Raw genomic sequence first — 20,249 nt, forward strand, 5'->3', positions numbered from 1 at the left:
TCCTTTTTACACTGATGGCTGCAGGGGCTTGGCAGCAGGCAGAGTTCTTCTTTCTGTCTTCAGTTTTTTGTTCTCTGGCATTGCCTCTTCCCTTGTCCTTTGGCTGTGGGCAGGAGGGTCTTTTGTCCCCTGCCGGTGCTGCACTGCTGGCACACGATCACAGAGAGGCGGGGATGAAGCTGGGGTCACTTGTCCGTCTCTGGGCAGCCCATGCCAGGCCTCGCCTCTCCATTGTGCCACCCTCCAAGCAACGGCCACTGTGCACAACATAAGGAGCACAGCATGCAGCAGGCTCCTGGGAAGCATGCCAGATCCAGCCTGCATAGGGAGCAGCAGGGAGCATCCTGGGGGCTGGCTGCTTGCTGTCTCTCTCAACACTCAGGGCACAGCTGACACATGAGCAGCATCATGTTTTGGGAAAGTGCTGCTCTGTGCTCCATGGGTTTAGCATGCCCCACGTGTTCCCAAAGGCTGTAGCTGTCCACCCAAACCAGGCGTCCAGGTTTGGAATGGATAGTGCAGGAGAGGCTGTGTAACTTGCTATTGGAACAGTAGGGGTGGGCTGACATGTGGCATATGGCTACCACTGAAATTCCACTACCACATAATTTCCAAACCATCTTCTTCCATTGCAGCCTTAGTATACACAGCTCCCCATCTACCTGCTCTTAGCAGCAAAGTCCCTGATGCTTCTGTAAGTCAGAGGGAAAGCCATTCATGCTGCGAGAGCCTGTGAGCCATGGCTGAGCTGCGGGCAGGAGGGCAAGGCTTGTGCTCACCCTACTCCCCACCCCACCTTTTGCAGCACGCATGCTCCTGCAGCCCTGCAGCAGCTGGGGTCCTCTCCTCCCAGGTCCCGCCCCCAGCCCACTCCACAAAGAAGAGACTGCAAACAATAGCTCCTTTTTTCCTTTTTTCTTTTGTACACAAATATATACAGGGTATTATACACATCTCTACACAGACAGTGCCACTCAGAACACACAGCTCTCTGTGGGTAGGGCCCCGCCAGCCACAGAGGCAGCCCCAGAGCACGGCCGTACCTACAGAGACCATGGCATCCCAGCCCACCTGCTGGACCAGGAGCAAGGGCAGTAGGTGGGTGTGAGAAGGGAAGCAGGATCAACATCGCCCCTGCCCCAGCCTGCAAGTGGACCGGGAACTCTCAGCGCACATGCTCATTTCATTCCTGGCCGCTACCTGGAAGGGACGGGCGACTCTCACCATGCCCCTTCACACCCATGTGTGCTCCAGCCCCAGCTGAGCCCTGGAAGCTGGTGTGACCTGCCCTCCCCATGCACTGAAGACCCACACCCCTTCTGTTCCATTCACCCTTTTCTCCAGGCCTGGGATTCCTATAGAGGTCGTGTAGGAAAGGCAGCTATGTCCTCCCTGGAGCAGCCCCCAACGTGCTCTCTGTGGGTCTGGTTCCCTTCCTCTAGTGGAAGGCACAGGGGAGAAAAGCCGTAAGATGTGACCACCGTTCCTGGCAGCTGAGGTGGGCAGGGCTGACAGTTCATTTGTTCTGGTCGATTAAAGTGCTTGGAGCTCCTGGGCCAGCATGGGTAATTGAAAAGGTAAATGACCATCCCCTTTCACCTGGCCCTCAGGGTACAGCCCCAGGGAGCTGGTACAGCACCCACAGATGACAGGCAAAGGGAGGGTGATAGTGTCTGCAATGAGCACCAAACAGGATGGTGGCAGGGTTTGAGGGAAATAAATATAGCTAAATAGCAGAGGGATTTATTATTTTCCTTTACATTTTACACAAGGGGAGGGGGGAAGCAATTGAGGGCAACTGATACTGACCAGAAACAACCTCACAAAATGTCTTTAAACGGGGTCAGTCCTTCCATGTGCCAGGGGCTCCAGTCACCTCTCCCACCCATGCTGTTCCCTGCCTGCCTCTGGGACACAGCTATCAACAGGGAGGGGGCAAGAGCAAGAGGTAGGAGAGGAACAACCCCCCTCTCAGGCTGGGTGGTGGCAGGGGAGCCTACACCCATCAGGGCAGGTGAAGAAAGTCAGCACAGTCTTATGAGGCTTTCATGCTCCTGAAGGTGGTGGCTCCAGACTTGGCTGGAGACAGCTCCTAGGGGCTGCTCTCCCAGGGCTCCCTCCCTCTCTCACCACCTCAGCTGGGGGAAGACCCTGCAGCAGCTCAGGGAAGGAAGCCCATGGGGCCTCATTGCAACGAGGCAGTGCTGATCTAGCAGGGTGTTGAGGGCCTGTAGCCTGAGACCCTTTCTCCCCTCTCCCTAGCACCCAGGAGACCCCCACTCAGCCTCCCCACCCCCAAGCCTGAACCTGCTGTTCAGACACAGGGCAGCAGAAGGGGGGCTGCAGTACCACATGGGGGTCAGGTTGATTTGTTTGAAAGGGGAGTAAAATGTGCAAAGAAAAATGCCACTTTAAATGATGCTGCAAACCCCTGCCTGTGCCCCTGGGAGAGGAGGGAACAGGACCTGGGGGAGAGGCTGCCTGCGCCTCCTCCTGCTCACGAGAAATGCCCTCAGCACCCCTCACCCTGCGAGGGCCTATCTAGCTCATGTCAACCCAGTGCCCCTTCCCTGGTGTGATGCCACCCTTGACCACAAAGTCAGGGTCACCGTCACCATCCCTGTGGTGAGGGGGAAGCCTGTCCCCACCCCTGGGCCTGGACCAGCTCCTCGGATGCCACACCAACTGGATGCTGGAAGCAGTTGAGAAAGGGCACAGGCAGGCACAGGGAGAAGGTGCAACAAAAGCCAACCCCACTCTGGGTGGGGTTTCCAATAAACTGACTGAAATTTTTCATTCATCACCTTCCTGTAAATCTAATAAATTATTAGTGTTTCTCACCAGAAAGACAGGGGATACAGTTGCCTGCTCAGAAGACCCCAAATGTTCCCCTTATGCCCCTTCCCACAAAGCACCCAGCTTTCCTCCTCCCTGCAGGTCCAGGGCAGCACCGCGGGGGTTATGGCCCCCTCCTCCCCAGCCTCTGGGAGTCTGGGGTCCAGGGATGCTTTGAAGAAGGTAGCTAGTAAAGAGCATGCCTGCCGAGCAGCCGGGCTGGTGCAGGGGTGGAGGGGTAGGGAGATGGAGAGCTTGCAGCAGGGCCCCTGCCCTCACTGAAGGCAGCAGCCCTGGGGGCGGGAGGGCGAGGGCAGCAGCCAGCACCCTCAGGCGCCTCTTCCCAGGTCTCCGTGCGCACAGCCTGCCCTGCTCCTGGGCCTCCTTCCCCTCCCGCCCTTTGAGGTCCCTACTGGTGGATCTCATTCTCTATCAGGCTGTCCTCACACGACTGGAAATCTGTGTCATTCATGCCGTCTGCGTTGATGAGCTCCTCATCCTGCGATCCCTGCTCCTCCGACTCTGTTACTTCGCCCTCCGGCGAGGAGTCCTGCAGCACTTGGGCGATGTACTTCTGTCAGGGGCAGGCAAGGGGCAGGGAGAGAGCAGAAACACACGTGAGCCTAGGGAACTTCTGCAGGAAGCAGAGCACAACACACTAAGCACCATGCAAGAGGCTGAGCGTGGGGATATGCTGGGAGGACAAGGAAGAGTCCAGACTCCATGGAATATACCAGGAAAGGGTATACCAGGAGTGGGGCTTGGCCCTGAAACACTGGATGTGTTTCAATCCCCAGCAGCCTGGGACAGGGCATCTGGGCCAGCAACAAATGTGGCTTCTCAGGCTCTTTGGAGCCCATGTGAACTGGAAGACAGCACTTCCTTTTTGGCTAGTAGATGTGTCTTAAAGCTCTGCCTGCCTCTTATAAGGATTCTCCTTTTGGCAAAATGTTGCTCTCTTAGCTGTCTGGAACCTAGGAGGGAGCCCGGATTACATGTGCACACCCCAGCCCTGCTCTCCTGAGGAAGCAGGAGGCTCTGCTTTACCCCATCTCTGCAGCCCTCCATAGATCCCCACTACAAAAAACGTGTGGAAGGAAGCAGTTGGAGTGAGCCAGCTGAGCCAAGGTGAAGCTCCAAAAACTGACTCTGGGGGTCTCAGAACGTTGGACAGGGGAGAGGAGAGTCCCCAAAGCACTTCCATGGCCTTCAAGGCAATGTCCACAGAGATGCCTTTGTGTTGGCACTAGGACAAGCCTGGTGGGTGACAGCCTCTGCTGGCGTGCAAGCGTGCAAAGATGCAGAATGAGAAGGGAGACTGACCCGGCTGGATTCACCGTCCCAGCCGAAAGAGAGACGGAAAGTAAATGCACAGCATCTGAGGAGCAGCGGGAAAGAGGTGTGTGTGTGGGGGTTACACTTCACCGAAAGCAGGTGAGGGGCACAGTGCCCAGCAGTTGCCTCCCACCCTCACTGGGAGGATCCAGGTGCTGACTCAGAAAAATGAAAAGTGAGGAGTGAGGCACTCAGACAGGGAGTTACCTCCCCCTTTCCAAACTCAGGCAAGGAGTGTGCCAGGGCACAGAAGTGGGGATAGTGACTCACAGCTGATTTGGGAGCCGGCAGAGTGGTGGCAGGTCTCCCATTCTGCCTGTTGTCTATGGCATCCACTTCTGTGTGGTCAATCTGGAGAGAAAAGGAGAAATTGAGACTGCCAGGGCAACATATTTGCAGTCCCACCTCAGCAATATACAGGCAGCACAGACAGCCTCAGGACTATCCATCCCCTCTGTGAAGTCAGGGTTGACAGGCTCTGCTGAAGAGCAGGCTGGGACCCCTCAGAGCTCCTGCTGCTTTGTGGTTGAGCTGTGCTACCAAGGAGAAGGGTCCTGCAGCCAGCCATTCTGCCTCACCTTGTAGTTGTGAGCGCTGAGGTATTTGAAGTGCCCAAAGCAGACGTGACACAGGCAGATCACAATGGTGATCACGAGGACCACAAAGGTGAACATGGAAGTGGGGGCCAGGAACCCTGAGGCAAAGGACAACCAAAGTGTCAGTGTCAAAAGGACCGTAACCATGCTCTGTGGCTGGAGGCTGCCAGGATCAGAGCCTGGCCAGGGAAGTGGCTCAGTAGGAGGCTAAGGGCTGGCATCCCAGCCCAGTGCTCACCTGTGCGCACTGTGGAGAAGAAGAGAAGCCAGAAGAGGCAGAGGATGGGGGCTGCCACTACCTGATTCACAGCCCCTGAATGGATCTTCTTGTCCAGCTTGGCAGGCAGGTAAGCATAATACAGGTTGTACCGGTCCACCAGGTGCTTCAGCAGCATGTACATGAGCCCTGGGAGAAGAAGAAGAAACCCAGACGAGTGGGGCATCAGCCTCTTTGCTGGACTGAGAGGGAATATCTCTCCCACATCAGCCTTCTTGCCTCCCCTCCATCTCTGGTACAGGGAGGCAGAGGGGTATTGCTTACCAAAAGGGACAATGATGGGGCAGGTGATGCTGTATGTCATGACTACAGTGAAGACACACATCATCCAGGCGTAAGCAGCCCCAAACTGGAACTCGTAGGCCTGGTGCTGCAGGAGGGAACGGAGACCCATCAGCAGGAGGACCCTGAGAGCTGAGTGGGTATATGCAACACACCCAGCTCTATGCACAGCACCGGGCGAGCCCCATCAGGGCCCCACTGCAGCACTCCCCTCCCTGGGTGCAGCCACAACCCATCCCTCAGCCCCGCTACATACTCGTTTGACGTTCCTCCGCTCGGCCGCCGAGCGGGCCAGGCAGAGGCGTATCATGTACATGAGCAAACCAGGGATGCGCAGCAGGTCCATGGCGTTCCCGATGAAGGCGGAGGCGATAACGTAGTTGACAAAGAAAGCCCCATTGTCTGGCAGGAACACACACCTGGGGAGACGCAGCAAGAGCAGGCTGCAAGGGGTGCTCCCTCCTTGCAGGGCAGCAGCTGGGAGTCCCCATAACCTCTGGATGCCAACAAGAACCTCCTCCCATTGTAAACAAAGCCTTTCTGCTCAACGCCACTTACTCAAATCGTACGGTAGCTTCAGCGAGGAATTTTTTGTCGAACAACCAGCGGAAAAAGACATCCAAGCTGTGGGGGAAGAAGGCAAGAAGAAAAGGTGAACCATCAGAAGCAGCAACAGACAGAAATGCACATATGTAGAAGCTGCTCTAGGAGGATCCAAAGCTCTGACCATAGACTGTGTTGCTCCCTGTGGAGTGTGTCACCAGCAATTATGTAAACTGGACATTGGGAAAAAATAAAATGGAACAAAACAATGCAACACTCAAAAAGGGATTTAAAGCTTCCTATTCATGTATGTTTTTATCCCTTTACTCTGATCCTATCAGTATTTTTCCTCTCTCCTCTGTTTGGGCACAACATCCATGTAAGGAACAGATGACTGACTCTACAGAAGAAATTGGTTATGTACAAGGTACCCTCCAACAAGAGATTTAAAAAAATCCCTTAGAAGAAACAAATCCCATTTTTCTCCATTTTGATTTTTCAATATAAAACTATACAATCCTTTGACACTGGTGGAGTGCAGAGCTCAACAGGCAACAGCAGAGGGATTGACTCCTCAGGAAAGTGTGGTCTCTTTTGTGGTCAAAATGCAAACATTCTGAGAGCATTCAACTCCCCAAGATGCAAGTTTACATGCAACAAGGCTTTTTTAATCTCTGTTGCAAACATGTAGTCACCCAGTGGGATGAAGGACTATTCTTCTGCCACTATCAGATGGTTTGTCTTATTCTCTAGATTTGTCTGACATCACCACGGAGGGGTTGTATCTCAAATATGGAATTTAGGTGGGATCTTAAAGATCCCTGCCCCCACAATGTGTAAAGAATGAAGTAGCACAGTTAAAGTTCCCTGCCCCCCATCCACTCCCCATATTTTTCTTCCTCACACTGTTCCCCTACTTGGCCCCTGTTCAGCACTAGAGCCCACACCAATGGCTGGCAGGTGATGCATCAGTGTTTCCTACAGGGCAATTTATAAACTGCAGGAAGATTTGAGGCATACATCCAAAGAGATGAGCACTTCTGTACCAAACTATCCCACCCAGCCAAGCAGCATAACATATTCAAGTTCTGGCTTAAAGGAAGAATTCACTAGTTTTGTGCAAAATTTGGACTGCACACTGAGCACAGAGGTGGAGAATGCCTCCTTCACCAGCAAATGTCAAGCAGACTTTTCACATGTACTCATCTACCATGCCAAATTTTGCTACTTTATTTGTAACATCATGGCACATGTCAATCTGCAGATTGAGTCAGTAAAGTCCTAGAGACCGAGTCATGTATGGTCCGGTCTGCTCTCCCTCAACTAAAATTAAATATCAGTCTCCCAAGGGGATGGTGGCCAGGGCACCAGTTCAGTGAGGAAAGGATGTTGTAAAAAGAAGAGAAGAATCAGACATGCATCTCAACCCCTTCTGTGCTCCACATCTTTGTACCTGCCTACCCTTCCCACAACTCCTACCTGCTCAGGCCCAGAGATGGCAGCAGCAAGACCATGAAGATGAGGAAGGTGTAACACTTGTGCATGGTTGTCCTGTTCTCTCCAGACCTGAGGACAGAGAGGCTGTTAACCTTTCACCCCATCAGTCACCATTGGAAACTGTGCTTCCAATGGCTTTCCATCAGTAAGCGCTTCCCAATGTCTAATCTAAATCCCACCCTGTCCATTCCTAGTACACATCCCCTTTCCCTCCAGCATATTTGAAATCTGTTATCGGGTCTCCGTTCCTTTCCCCTTGTCTCACGGGCTCTGCAATCATCTTCCCTGACCTGCAATCCTGAGAGCTGGTGACACCCTCCCCACCAGTCCCTGCAACACAGACCAGAAAACAAAGGTTACATTGAGTGTCCTGTGGAGAAAGTGCCTCACAAGCAGCAGGCTTCTAGTGCTCTGCATTTCAAATGCCTTCCCTGTGGCCAGAAGCCAGAGCAACTAAAATGATTTTCCCTTGGAACTGCTACATCTTACACATGGTACAGGCACACCACCCCTGCCTGCTCACCTGAGCCAAGACTTCCCTTGCTACTAGCATTTCTCATAGTGACCAGCCCCAACTCCTCCCAGCTTTCTTCTTCTTGTAGACCTGTCAAGCTCTGCTCAGACAACCACGCTGCACAACAGCAGCTAAAGACTGGCAGGACAACTGTCCACAGCAGTCCTCAGGTGCCCAAGAGGTGCAACATAACACCATGCTGGAGTGGAAGACAGAAGTTCAAGCAGAAAGATCCAGCCCATAGCTTTATGTAGTGAGAAGCATCCAGCAGCCAATAAGCTCACTAAGAAGATAAGAAGAGGTGCTGGCTGTCCTTACCTGGTCCAGTGTGCTTCGAAGAAGGCAGAGTAGTATACAATGGTGGGCAGAAGAGCAGAGAAGCACCACAGCAGCAGGGTGGGGAAGAACTGGGTGATGATTGGGTTCTGCAACAAGGCAGAGAAGAAATCACATGTTACATGGTGAACCAGCTCTTGTGCCAGCCAAAGGTACAGCTGCCTCTGCTGATGCCAAGGCCACAGCACTGTGACTGCCACTGCACCCTGTCCAGGCTCAGCACCTCCCTCATGGTCAGGCTGACAGGACCCAGGGAACAATGACAATCTTTCTCCCTATCTCCAGCTTTGCAGGGGATGTTGTGCCTTGGGGTGGTTCCTGTGTTACCCACCCTGCACCTGTCTCCAAAGTCCTTACATTGAGGTACTCCACGGGCTTGGTTACATTGAACTTGTCCATAGTGGTGATGATGATAGCAGGAGTGGTGAGAAAGAAGAGAAGGATGAAGAGGACCACATTAATCACAAAGCAGCGGATCCACCATATAAAGCCCCGGATGGAGAGGTGTTCCCTGGGAGAGAGAGAGAGGACATCAGGATGGCTGCACAGGACATCAGGATGGTTGTGGGAAGGGCAGAATACCAGGTGTGGGGCTTTGCATGCACATCACAGCCCAGCCTGGTGAACAGCACTTCAGGTGCCAGCCCAAGGCTTTCCCCCTCCCAGTCAGATCAGACCTCCAGCTCAGCCAGGCTGGGCTTCAACAGGAACAACTCAGTTATTGGAGGAGCAGATAGAGAGGGAGAAAGGGAGGGTGCACCCCTTTCCCACTGGCAGGGCCACTGAACCCTACAGAGCTGCTCACCAGTAGATGTTCTGTGGGTCAGGAGCATAACTGACAGTCCAGTTGGAGACATGGAGGGACTCACTGCAGGAGGAGGCTCTGGGCTCCCCACGGCACGCACAGCCCTGGCACTTACAAGCGTTGAAATCTTTGAGGATTCTGGACAGAGAAAGAAGGACATGCTGACACAAAAGGCTGGCAGGCACAAGCTGAGGTGATGCCTTAGTGCTGGTGTTCTGATTTAAAGCAAAGGCTGGGACAAGTCACCTTCTTGGGGAGGGTGGGACCATCTGCACTCACATGGCTGTGATGGTCTCATTGTGGAAGGTGACAAAGGCCATCCCCAGAGGCTTTTCATTAACCTTCTCCTTCTCCCGCTTGTAGTCATCTTTGAGCTTCTCCTCCAGCTTGGTATAATACTCAATGGCCTCCACCTGAGCAGGAGGACAGAGGTCAGAGGAGAGATGATCTGGGGACCCAAGCCACGGGACACCCCACTTCTGCCCAACATCTCTAACACTCTCCTACCTCCTCACAGCCCCTGATGGCACAGCAGCACAGGTGGCCACAGGGCTTGGGGTTGATCATGGATGGGGTGTTGTCCTTGCTCTGCAGGTTGGTGAAGTAGATTCGTCCACGCTCAGCTTTCTTCCTGAAACACGAGAGCGGAAGAGAAGAAAGAAAGGAAAGAAAGAGGGTGACTCATAAAAGCTCTGTGGCACCAGAACTTTAGGGGGTATCAGGAACACCAGCCCACTCTGCCTTTTCCAAAAATAGAGGTTACCTCTCTGCATCGAGGAACATCAGCCGGGCAACATCATAGCAGGGACGGGCCTCCAGGACAGTGCAATTGGCATAGGCCTCCCTGTGGGTGAGAAGCATCAGTTCATCACAACTGGCACCAAAGGTACCCCTCAAGCAAACTCCAAGTGGTCAAGACTTTGCTCTGGCCCTGAGAAGAGTGTCCTGGGCTGAGTACAGTGATGCATACCACAAGTTTGCAGGGGAGCCTGCACGCTCTGTCCCTTACAGCTGACGTAAAACACAGGGCAAATGCTACATCCCTAAGGCTTTGGAACAAGGAGCTTTTCTGGACTTCTGCCCTGTAGCAGCTAGGAGCCTCTCTGACCCCACACTCCCCCCTCTGCCTTCACAGACTTGTGGTCAGAAAGAGGCAGAAGGGTTCCCAAAGGGTACAAAGCATTTCTTTTCTACCATGGTGCTGACAGTGAGGTTCTGACAGAAGAGGAGTTAATTTTATTGTTAAACAGACATACTTTTTACAAGGACTGTGATCAGGGCAGCAGCACAACATCCCACAGTCACTGCTTCAGCACCTCCTGCCTGTATTTCATCTGTGAACTTAACTACAACTCAAGACATGCCCTGTCCATTGCTTACGACACTGACCCCCTATGGCTCTACAGGAGATGGCTGAGCCCTTCCCAAGGCACAAAACAAAGGATACTTCAAATTCAGATAAGAAGTAGCAAAATAACAGTTGAGTGACTCAAAATAAAGGTATTCACTGATTTTGCTTAGCTCTCTGCTCTCAATGTATTATTGCCATTCCAGATAACACTAGTACTACCCTAATAAAAACATCCCTGTTACAGAGCAGTCTTTAGGGACACAGTGAGACTTACTCAAAATGTTTCTTGATCTTCTCTGGCTCAGCATATTTTGAGATCCCATTGATGAATAGAGTTCGCTTAACCTGAGAAAGAAGAGAGAAAGGAGAGGACAGGTAGGTGTGGATGGTGTAAAAGACCAGATTGCAGCAAGACCCCCTCCCAAGACCTGTGTCAGTGATGAAAAAGGGTGGCCCCATCAATTCTAGGTACCAGAGCTCCCCTTCTCCTCTGCTTCCGCTGGTTGCAGTCATTCTGCACCCAGGTGCACTGCAGATTGACAGGCTAGGGACTTACACTGCAGGTGCCTGAACAGAAACACAGCTACCCTTCAGAAATGAAGAAGGTAAAAGCAGCTGGAACAACCCCTAAGGAAGAATGGGGTCCTTCCACATGTTTACCCTGGGCAGCTGGGCAGGCCTCTCCTGTTTCCCCACAGGCAGTCATGGTTGCTGCTCTGGAGGTGATCTGCCTTTGGCCAGGCAGAATAAAAACAGCCAAAACATGACAGCACTAAAATTGCTGTGGAAATTGAGGTGCTCAGCATTGTCTCCAAGGCTACCTGACGACCACAGAGCATGGGAAAATGTGTCTGGGAGAGTGGCCAGATCCTGCTCACCAAGTCATCCTCTTTGTAGCGCATCTTGGAAGTGTGCCGGCGCATACTGTACACTGTCAGCAGCAGGTACAGGAAAGCAAAGGTGGTGTGCAGCCACAGCAGGTTATTCCTGTCACAAGGGAGACCACAAAGGTCAATGCAAGGTTGCCACTACAAGTCTGTGTATGGCTGATCAGGTCCTGAAGGCACTGGGGGTATGAGTGTATTCAGCATAGCACACAGATGCCCTACAACCAAATTCCAGGAGCTCAGCCTGGAAATTGGAGCAGGGACAGTAGCCTCACAGCAAGGGCAGAAATACAACCTAAAGGAGATCAGGCTTTGCAGCAAGTGAACATTTTACAAAACACCCCTTGAGGGCCTCAATTACCCATCCCACCCCTGCCCAAACATACCCAGACTTCAGGTTAGCGATAGTAGTCCTCCCAAAACTGTAGGCATTGTTTTCTAGAGAGAAAGAGGCAGACACAAACATGTTCAGTTATACTGAGTGGGACAGAGCACCACTAGAATGAGCTACAGCAAGAGTATCACCTGCAGAATACCTAAAAAGCCCAAGTTACACAGGATGATCCTGTGGATGCACTACAGTCAAAGTGAGACCGCAGTCAGGGTTTGTCTGTGTTAGTCCTGTCCTGCCCTCCACTGCTACCCAATGGTCTGGAACATGGTGCTGAAAGCAGATGCCCCAGCCCAGCCAAAAGCTCCTTGTTCTCACCTAGCAGGTCCCCTGAGAAGTTGACAGGTAACACGATGCCCACGGAAAGCACACCCACAACCACCAGCAGCCCAATGATGTGCCTCTGGAAGGACAGGTAGTGCACTGCATCAACCCCGCATTTGTCCCGGATCTCATCATCCCTGCCAAGGAGAGAAAAGCTGTCAGGCAATTTTCTACATTTCCTCAAGTGCTGGTGAAAAGTACAGGGTCCCTGCTGCCCTCCTGATCTGAGCACACACAGCACCCCTCATTCTGCCCTACAGGGCTGTAGCCAGACTCTGGATTTGGGAGCCCAGCACTCAGCCTTGAAGCGGCCTGGGCAGAAACCTGCCTGTGCAATGATTACCCAGCCCTGCTCCCCATGGCCCTGCTCTCTGTCCCTCAGGAGAGGCAACTGGACACCTTATACCCTCCGTGTGGGCCTTGCCTTCCCTGCTAAGATATAAATGCTGATGCTATCCTACTGCATTCTGAAGTGCTTGGGAGACTACTCTTGTGCTTCATCAAGCTGAGGGCGTCTCCCTGCATCCTCCTCATAGCCATCCCTGAGACAGCAGAGCCTCTAGCAAGAGTGCCAGGGTGATGAGTATCTTTGCAGAGCAGGGGACCGTTTCTGAGATGGGACTGAGGTGGGGCAGCCATGGGCCTGGGTTCTCTCCTCTGTCACAGACTCACTTTGTGACCTTATTGTAGCTTTAGGACTCCTCACATAGTCCTGTCTTTGCTTGTCCTCTCCAGAGGACAAATTTCACTTGTGCTCTTCAGAGAGGGGGCTGCAGCAAGGGCAGTGACTTCATGAAGCTGTACTGCACTGGGTGTCCCAACAACCCTGCACTGCCCCTCCTTCCCCATGTGGGTCCCCCATATAGGTCCTGGGGCACTCACTTTATCCTGAAGATGGCTGTCAGCCAGGAGCAGAAACCCTGTGCAAAAAGAAAACAGGACAGTTTCACTACACTCTGTGTTCCTTTATCCCAGCTCCCTCCTTCAAAGGTTTCAGGGTTCAGACTGGTCCTTGCACCTCCACATACTTGGCTTGGGGAGGGGGCAGACTACAAGCACCCAGATGTGCAGAGCCACACAAGGGCCAAGGTGAAGGAGGTGACAGTGCTACTCCATGAAGCACAACATGGGTTGGACTCTGCTGTGTGGCTCTCCCCTGCCAACTGGCAGCCCAACCTTCAAGGAAACCCATGGGCTCCTGGCTAATATGGAAATCTCCAAAGCCATGGCACACCCAGAAAATTCAGCATACAGGTACTTCAGCCATCATGCTGGACAAGAGAAACTCTGTAAGGACTGGGAAGGTAGGTTGGGCCAAGGCAGTGCTCCTCAAAGGACACCTGGGGGAGCTTCACCCTCCCTCCATCATACACATTATCCTCCCCTTCAGCAAGGAAAAAGCCAGTAGAGAAAGATGCCAGCATGAGGAAGAGCTGGCAAGTAAGTATTGCTTGTAATGCTGAGATTATAGGCTGGACAGATGTCTGTTAAGCCACAGTTATCTAGAGCCTATTTATTTAAGCACATGTCTAAGAGCTGCATAGTTCCTTGAGCTCTATACCACACTCACACATTACAAGATGTGGGACTTAAGGCCCAGGAACAGGGAAAAGTGTTTCTTCTGAAGAGCCCTTAGATAAGCCAAGCTGTGGGTTCCTGGCCCCCCAAAGGCAAAGCCTTTGACTCTTGTGGCTACTCACATTGTCCCTCTGGTCGAAGTCCACAGAGCTGGAGACGGAGGTGAGGCGCTCGTAGCGGTCATGGTTGTCAGAATGCAGGGCGGAGGCTACACTAAAATGACAAGTGGGAGGTGAGGGAGAAAGTTAAAAGATGTGAAGAGGCAGCCTGGCCAGGAACCACGAGCACCCAGGAGACGAGAGGTTAATTCAGGTCAGTTTGCACCCAGCGAGATGGAGAGAGGTAAGATCAGAGGTAGCAGTAAAGAGAGAACCCTCCTCAGATGGCATGCTGAACCAGGCAACGCCCATGGATGCTACTTGTTAGGCACCTTCTGAAAGGCACCCAATACTACGTGGCAGTTCCTGCAAGGAGAGGCTGGCAGAAGCTGCCACAGAGGAGAGGTGAGGTCTGTTTAGCACAGGGTTTAGACAGCAGAAAGGAAGCGAGAACTGGAGGCTGTAACAGCCCTTCTGGCTTTGGCATAGCTGGAGAGGCACTGGGAGCAGCCCTTGTCCTGGAGGACCTTATTCATCTTCAGGAAGTGGAAGAAAGGAGTCTGGTGGGCTGCATCCTGCTACACCAGTCCTCCTCACCCTTAGTGCTTCAGTACAGGAGGAAAAATTCAGCTGCCTGGAGCCAGGCTCAGAGCAACCTGCTTCCCAGCCTCAGATGAGCCTCTAGCCTGGAAATCCCTTGAGCAGGAGCAGGACAGACAGCTAGAACTGAATGTCTACATGCTAAAGTACAGGAAAACAAAAGGGGTGAATATCACGAAACCACTTTACTCCAGCCAGAGGCAGGGACCTAGATGAAGAACCCGCAGCAGAAGCTTCCAAGGCTGACAACAGCCCCCACTACAAACAGAGGCAGAGGGCAGCTGGAAAAGGAGGCAAGAAAAAGGCCCAGAGATCTAAATTAAAGAGCACTTGCAAGGTGACAACTGCAGGCTGGGATCTCGGAGGTGCAAGAAGAGAGACGACTGATCTGAAGGCTAGAAACAAAGGGGAAAAAACCAAATGAAAACATGGTCTCCCTTCAGTCAGTACAGGCTCAAGGAGGGTAAGATGGGCAAGAACACAGAGAAACAGATGCTGAGAGACAAGTGCTAGAAGAGGAGGTGGATGAGACACTATGGGAAAGAGAACAAGCAGAGATCCTCATGAGCGTTTGGAAGGAAAGTGGATGAGACACTTGGCCTCTCTCAGAGCAGAGTAGCACCTGCTGAGTCTCCAGTTCCTAGCTGGAAGTAATAGAGACAGGGGAAAGGAGATTAGCTGAAGGTCAGGGGACTACAGCAGTGCAGATTAGTGGTGTGCAGCCTTGCCACTGCGCAGCCCCACAGTCTGCTCTGCTGGAGGGACAGAGACAGCTTCAACTGAGCTCCCAAACCTTCAGCTCTTTATAATCACAGAGGCCTTGCAGCTGGGCACAGGAGCAAGGGTGAATTTCTGCTGAAGAGAAATTTCTGGCCTGGGAAAAGCCCAGCATGATGACACCATGAACATATGGACAACCAGGATACCTCAGCTCTGTGCAGGGGGATGCAGTGACAATAATCAGGATGACTTGAAGTGTTTAGAAGACAGAGGATGCAAAACCTTGCCAAAAGAAAAGCTGAAGAGGGAGCTCCAACAGCAAGTGCACCTGGATGGAGACTTTTTAAAGTAAAGCACTGACAGTGCAAGTGGGTGAAAGCAAGATTTCCCCAAATTAAGATTAAGGTGGGACCCTGCATGATGCAGGTTTGGTGCAGGCCCTGCCAGGAAAGGAGAAATACAGGATCTGAGGCACAGCTAGCCTCAGGCTGAAGAAATCACAGGCTCCAAGAGGGCAGGCCAGGCATGCTGTGGAAAGGGTTTGCTGGGGTGTGAAGCTGGAGGTGGTTGCACAGGTGGCAAGCCCTACAGGGCTCTGTGATCACTTTCCTCATATGCAAAGGTGCAAGTGGGTTGCTATGACCTCCCAGTGTGGACTGAGTTGCCACTTGAGACTGCTGAGGGCTACTGCAAGCTCTGACAAGTCGCAGGACAAGGGCACTTGCTGGTTCTCAGGGAAAGGGAACACATCAGAGGAGGATGCCCTCTCCCACAAAGAACAGTACATTCAGGGGCTGGGAGCACCAGGTGACACATACGTGTTCCTAACCTATCACCCATCACTGCACTCCCCAGCAGAGAACAGCTGGGATGGGAATGTGCCATTGGCCTTGAAGGAGCACAGAGAGAATGACACTTCCTTGCTGAGTTCTGCAGGTTTTTGGAGGCTTCTGGCTGCTAACACTGTCCCAGCTTGTGTAGTAGCTTTAGGGGTGGTATGTATAGTGTGTATGGAGCAGATGGCTCCAGCAAGCTCAAATGAAAAACAGACGTGGCCCCTTGGAGAGAGACAAGCATTTGTCTCCTCTTGTGAGGATAAATGAAGTGGCCCCCTAAAAAGTCCTCAGAGCATGATGGCTCTACTACCTCTCCCTTACTCCCCCCACATGATGCTAGCAGTGAAAAGTTGCCAGACACACCTGAAGCAGGGCCAACCACTAGTGAAGCAGTCAAGCACGAGCAAGAGGTCCCCTCTGTGCCATGTACCACAGTGACCACTAATTCTGTTTTAACACCAACTGCTCTGCTCCCAAGGACAAGGATCAGCTGCAAAAATCAGGCAGATTCTTGTACCCCCTTTAAGGCAGTAGCAGGCCCCTGCTTTGCAAGTGGGAAAAGGAGGCTGCAGCTTGCTGCCCTGGCCTCAGACACAAATCAGTGTGGCTGGAGTGACTGTGGCAGGCTGTGCACTGCCAGCTGATCATCCTCTCTGCAGCACATACCACCCAACCAGTCAGCAAGGCACAGGCAGGCGATGGTCTTTTCTCAGGCACAAAAGCAAAATGAAAGAGGTAAGAACAGGGAGGACAGTCCATGGCAGGACTTAATGGGCACCACCAGGCCAAGGTGACGAAGGATGCTTTCAGCAGCACTGAGGCAAAAGGTTTCTTCCAGCGGGGAAGAGAGAAAATCAGGGGTGCTTCCTTGGTGGGTGTGGGTTTAGGTGGCAAGGGACAAGGGCCAAATGTTGCCTTGGTCCCAGCAGCCTCATGGGTAAAAAGGAAAGACAGTACACTTGCCAGATCCTCTTTGTGCATCTGCCTACCTTTGCAGATGGTGAGGGAAGAGCTCTTGTGGCAACCTGGCACAAGAAGGACCAGGCAAAGTAGCCTTCCCTGCACCTGGGTGACCTGAGTGTACTGTGGGCTCAGACAAGCCAGTTTGTTTACTTCCATCATAAAGCAGGATAGCTGGACACAAGCAGATAGAGCAGGACATGTGATACAGCACCCTCTGCCTTGGTCAGGACTGAGAGCTCTCTGGCACTGCTGCTCTCAAAGAGCACTTAAGGGCTACTAGGGGAAAACCAGGGTGCATTCAGCTGTGGTAGTGGATGACACAAAGGGGAAGGAAAGAAGAGCACAAATCCACTGAGAGACACAAATTCATGCCCAAACTCCCAGCCATTTAGATTAGTTCAGAAGCAAGATAGCTGCAAGAAAAAAGGAGAGAGAGGTTATGAGCAAGGAAGAGAGAAGAGATGAGACCCTGAAAAAACAACATACTATTCCCGCTCCTCTCTTTCCGTCTCCCAGCGTCGGCGCCTGGGGGCACAGAAACAGAAAGGGAGAGGTTACAACCACGGGAGTAGGTGCTGAGTTCTCCTCTTTTGCAGGGAACTATGCATCCAACATGGCTCCCCATCATCCTGAAGAAAAGAAACCTGCCAATGGTCAGGCTAGAGAAGACCTTCCTTCCAGAGCCCAGCAATGCCTCAAGTTATAGCAATGTGGAATACCCACTGGTCCAGGGGCAGAATGCTTTGCTGCCAGCTGAAGGGAAGCTAGCTTCATTGGGAAGGTGACCTGGCTCCAGACGATGGACATTGCAGGGAGCTCCTGGGTGACAGGGAGTAGGACAGACTGTAGGGACTGCCTGGCTGCCATGTGAGCTCCCCTTCCATATATCTCCTCCCCACCCAGGCAACAAACACACATGCACCCCCCTCCTGAAAATCTCATCCTACCCCATGGATGAGCCAAGCAGCACGGGCTCCTTCCTGCAACCGCAGTCCCGTTGATCCACAGCCACTCTGTCCCTCTCCCTGTGCTCACCAGCTCTTCCGCTCCAAACAGCTGGCACCCCTCTGCATTTCTGCCTACAGCCACTGCTGGCACTCCCTTGCACCCAAGGTGCTCAAGCATTGCCTCAGAGAAAATCCAGTCCTCCCTCTCCACCAGAGGACAGAGCTGTGCAGCTCCCATGGCTTCCTGCCAGCACCTGGATCCAGACTGCTTAACCCTGCTGCCCTCTCCCTATTGAGGTCTCCTATGATTATTCCTTCTCCTTGTTTCCCTTCCACTACCTCTGTACAGTTGATTTCCCCAGCCAGACTAGGAAATGATGGGCAGAGAAGCCACAGGGACCCAGCTGCTTATCTAACCCTATCCAGGACTACTTACCTAAGCCGGGAGAATTCCTGGTTTGATGCTGGAAAAAACCAACTCTTTCCACTGCTGTGCAGGGAATGCTCCCTCTGCTGTAGAGCTGCTATCCCAAATGGGCCCCGGCTTTTGCTGATGGACACTGTAGCTCACAAATGCATTGGGCAGGAAGGATCCAAACCCAGACCAATTCATCAGCATTAGGGATGAGAGCTAAGCTGGCATCAGCACAGGAGTATCACACTTGGAAAAGCAGTATACTACTGTCAAGTGCTCTTGACAAGAATTGCATCCAGCAGAGTCACAAAGACACCTTAGAGGGTTAACAAAGCCTTTACTGTGACAGCCCTCACCCTTCCTGTGACCCCTTGCTCCTCTCCTCCCTCCATCTGCTGTTCCTCTGTAAGGGCCTCTGCACTTCTCTGTCACTGAAGGGACCATAACTGATATGGAGCCAGCAGGGACCACTCTGTGTGTTGGGAGAACGATGCTGTAACAAAAATGCCAGTAAGTGGGGATTTCTTCCTATTCCTGGAGCTCGGGGGATGCAACTGGAACATTTGCCTCTCCTCTCCAGCTGCTCAGGAACACAAAATGGAATTTATCCCTTCTGCCTCACAGCAAGGAGAGGCACTGCTCATATCTTATTCCCTTGCCACTCTCCCTTGCTTACCTGTCAGCATCAGTCACCAGGGCCAGGCGTCCATAGTCCCAAGCAACTTTACGCAAAATTGAAAAGACAAACAACAGTGCCTGAAAGAGACCAAAAGAGAAGCTGTGAGAAAAGGCATTGTCCAACTCTGTCCCTGTCCTCTGCATGCAGAGCCACAGGAACAAGGAGGGTAGGAGGGGATAGAGTCCTCAGTTAAGAGCACAAGTTCCCCAGGACTGTTACATCAGACTATCTGGATAGCTGTGGGAGGCAGAGGTCCAGGATGCAACACACAATAGCTAAGGTAACCCCACAGGATCAAAAAGCCCTGAGGTTCCTGTAAGTCACAATTATGGCTATGTGATTTATGGTCCCACAGCTTCTAAGCAGAAAAATGCAAACCATTGGGTGGATAAAGCTGCAGGGACTTGGCAACCTAAGTGGGAGTTTTGGGATGCAGGACTCACCCAACATCACCCCCATCCTGCAACACCCTTCCATGGGGCTCATTGTGGTGTTATTGGAGTTAAGTCAATAGCAGCTAAGCCCACAGTGTCTAGGAGACATGATCAGGGCCAGAATGCCAGCCAGCAGCAAAGTCAGGGATAGCATTTGGGGCCCTCAACCCTAATCATCTGATCACCGTCCTCATTTCATGGTTAATTAGGGGAGAAGGTGTCGAAGCAACAGTAGGTAGACTTACGAGAAAGCACATAAAGTCAAGGGCTAGGACAGTGGGCACCCCACCAAAGGGCAGCCCCTGCAGCACAGTGCTGCGGATGCGTGCGCTGTAGCAGTAGTCCTTGGTAGTGCTGTTGTTGTTGTTGCATGCGGGAGTTTTGCAGGGGGCCCCTACTGAGCCCAGGGTGGCGATGACGTAGGGAAGCATCTCTACAGCTTCATCGTCTTCCCTGGGGAAAGGAGAGAAAGAGCTAGTTAGACATGCACCACCACTTCAATGGCAACGTAGCCCTGTTGGAGTTGGGGGCCAACCTTGCCTGCCAGCTTGGGCCCCTCTGTGCTAGAGGATTTTCCTGGGATCAGGGACCAGGGACAAGGTCATCTGAGAAGCCTGCTGAGTTCAGTGGCGCCAGAAGAACCCATATGCTTCAGCAGCTATTGGCCCACCATGGAGTCCCAGAACTCCCTCCCTAGTTTGTCCACTCTCACACCATTTAGGTGCAGTTATCTCACAGACTGCTTTTCGTCCTGAGAACATGGTGTCTCAGCTCCCCCTCCTCAGCAGGGAAAGCATTTAGGTACAGGAAAAAGTGAAAGGGTGGAGTGGATGGGGCATGAAGTCACGTCTGGATGATAGAAACAAACTGTTTTAGGACAGTTGCTGCATCATGATCCCACAATTTCCTTTGCCTGGCTGCATAAAGCCATTAGCTTTATTAGGCTGAATCATCACCCGCTCTTCACTGCGGGCCTCAGCCTCCAGCTCCCAGGGCACCCATCAGG

General features: G+C 52.5%; 1 protein-coding gene across 4 annotated transcripts in view; it reads right to left on the reverse strand.

Annotated features, from left to right (window-relative positions):
• Nucleotides 1-900: 900 nt before the first annotated feature.
• TMEM63B (transmembrane protein 63B) overlaps nucleotides 901-20,249 on the reverse strand; it is a 48,986-nt gene continuing 29,637 nt past the window's right edge. For 3 of the 4 annotated variants that reach the window (XM_066546571.1, XM_066546572.1, XM_066546573.1), the window contains exons 2-24: nucleotides 19,489-19,696; nucleotides 18,807-18,886; nucleotides 17,255-17,293; nucleotides 13,674-13,764; nucleotides 12,856-12,893; nucleotides 11,968-12,110; nucleotides 11,645-11,696; nucleotides 11,250-11,358; nucleotides 10,646-10,716; nucleotides 9,784-9,864; nucleotides 9,528-9,651; nucleotides 9,300-9,433; nucleotides 9,021-9,158; nucleotides 8,573-8,726; nucleotides 8,198-8,304; nucleotides 7,348-7,434; nucleotides 5,884-5,949; nucleotides 5,582-5,744; nucleotides 5,308-5,413; nucleotides 5,005-5,172; nucleotides 4,749-4,864; nucleotides 4,441-4,521; nucleotides 901-3,409 (exon numbers count right to left, since the gene is read on the reverse strand). In XM_066546571.1, coding sequence (XP_066402668.1) covers nucleotides 3,245-3,409; nucleotides 4,441-4,521; nucleotides 4,749-4,864; nucleotides 5,005-5,172; nucleotides 5,308-5,413; nucleotides 5,582-5,744; nucleotides 5,884-5,949; nucleotides 7,348-7,434; nucleotides 8,198-8,304; nucleotides 8,573-8,726; nucleotides 9,021-9,158; nucleotides 9,300-9,433; nucleotides 9,528-9,651; nucleotides 9,784-9,864; nucleotides 10,646-10,716; nucleotides 11,250-11,358; nucleotides 11,645-11,696; nucleotides 11,968-12,110; nucleotides 12,856-12,893; nucleotides 13,674-13,764; nucleotides 17,255-17,293; nucleotides 18,807-18,886; nucleotides 19,489-19,674 — 2,499 coding nt within the window. In that variant the 5' untranslated portion in view covers nucleotides 19,675-19,696 and the 3' untranslated portion in view covers nucleotides 901-3,244. The remainder of the gene's footprint in view (nucleotides 3,410-4,440; nucleotides 4,522-4,748; nucleotides 4,865-5,004; nucleotides 5,173-5,307; nucleotides 5,414-5,581; nucleotides 5,745-5,883; nucleotides 5,950-7,347; nucleotides 7,435-8,197; nucleotides 8,305-8,572; nucleotides 8,727-9,020; nucleotides 9,159-9,299; nucleotides 9,434-9,527; nucleotides 9,652-9,783; nucleotides 9,865-10,645; nucleotides 10,717-11,249; nucleotides 11,359-11,644; nucleotides 11,697-11,967; nucleotides 12,111-12,855; nucleotides 12,894-13,673; nucleotides 13,765-17,254; nucleotides 17,294-18,806; nucleotides 18,887-19,488; nucleotides 19,697-20,249) is intronic. The other variant, XM_066546574.1, reaches the window with a different exon arrangement.

This window comes from Molothrus aeneus, chromosome 3 (assembly GCF_037042795.1).
Source record: "Molothrus aeneus isolate 106 chromosome 3, BPBGC_Maene_1.0, whole genome shotgun sequence".
Classification (NCBI taxonomy): domain Eukaryota; kingdom Metazoa; phylum Chordata; class Aves; order Passeriformes; family Icteridae; genus Molothrus; species Molothrus aeneus.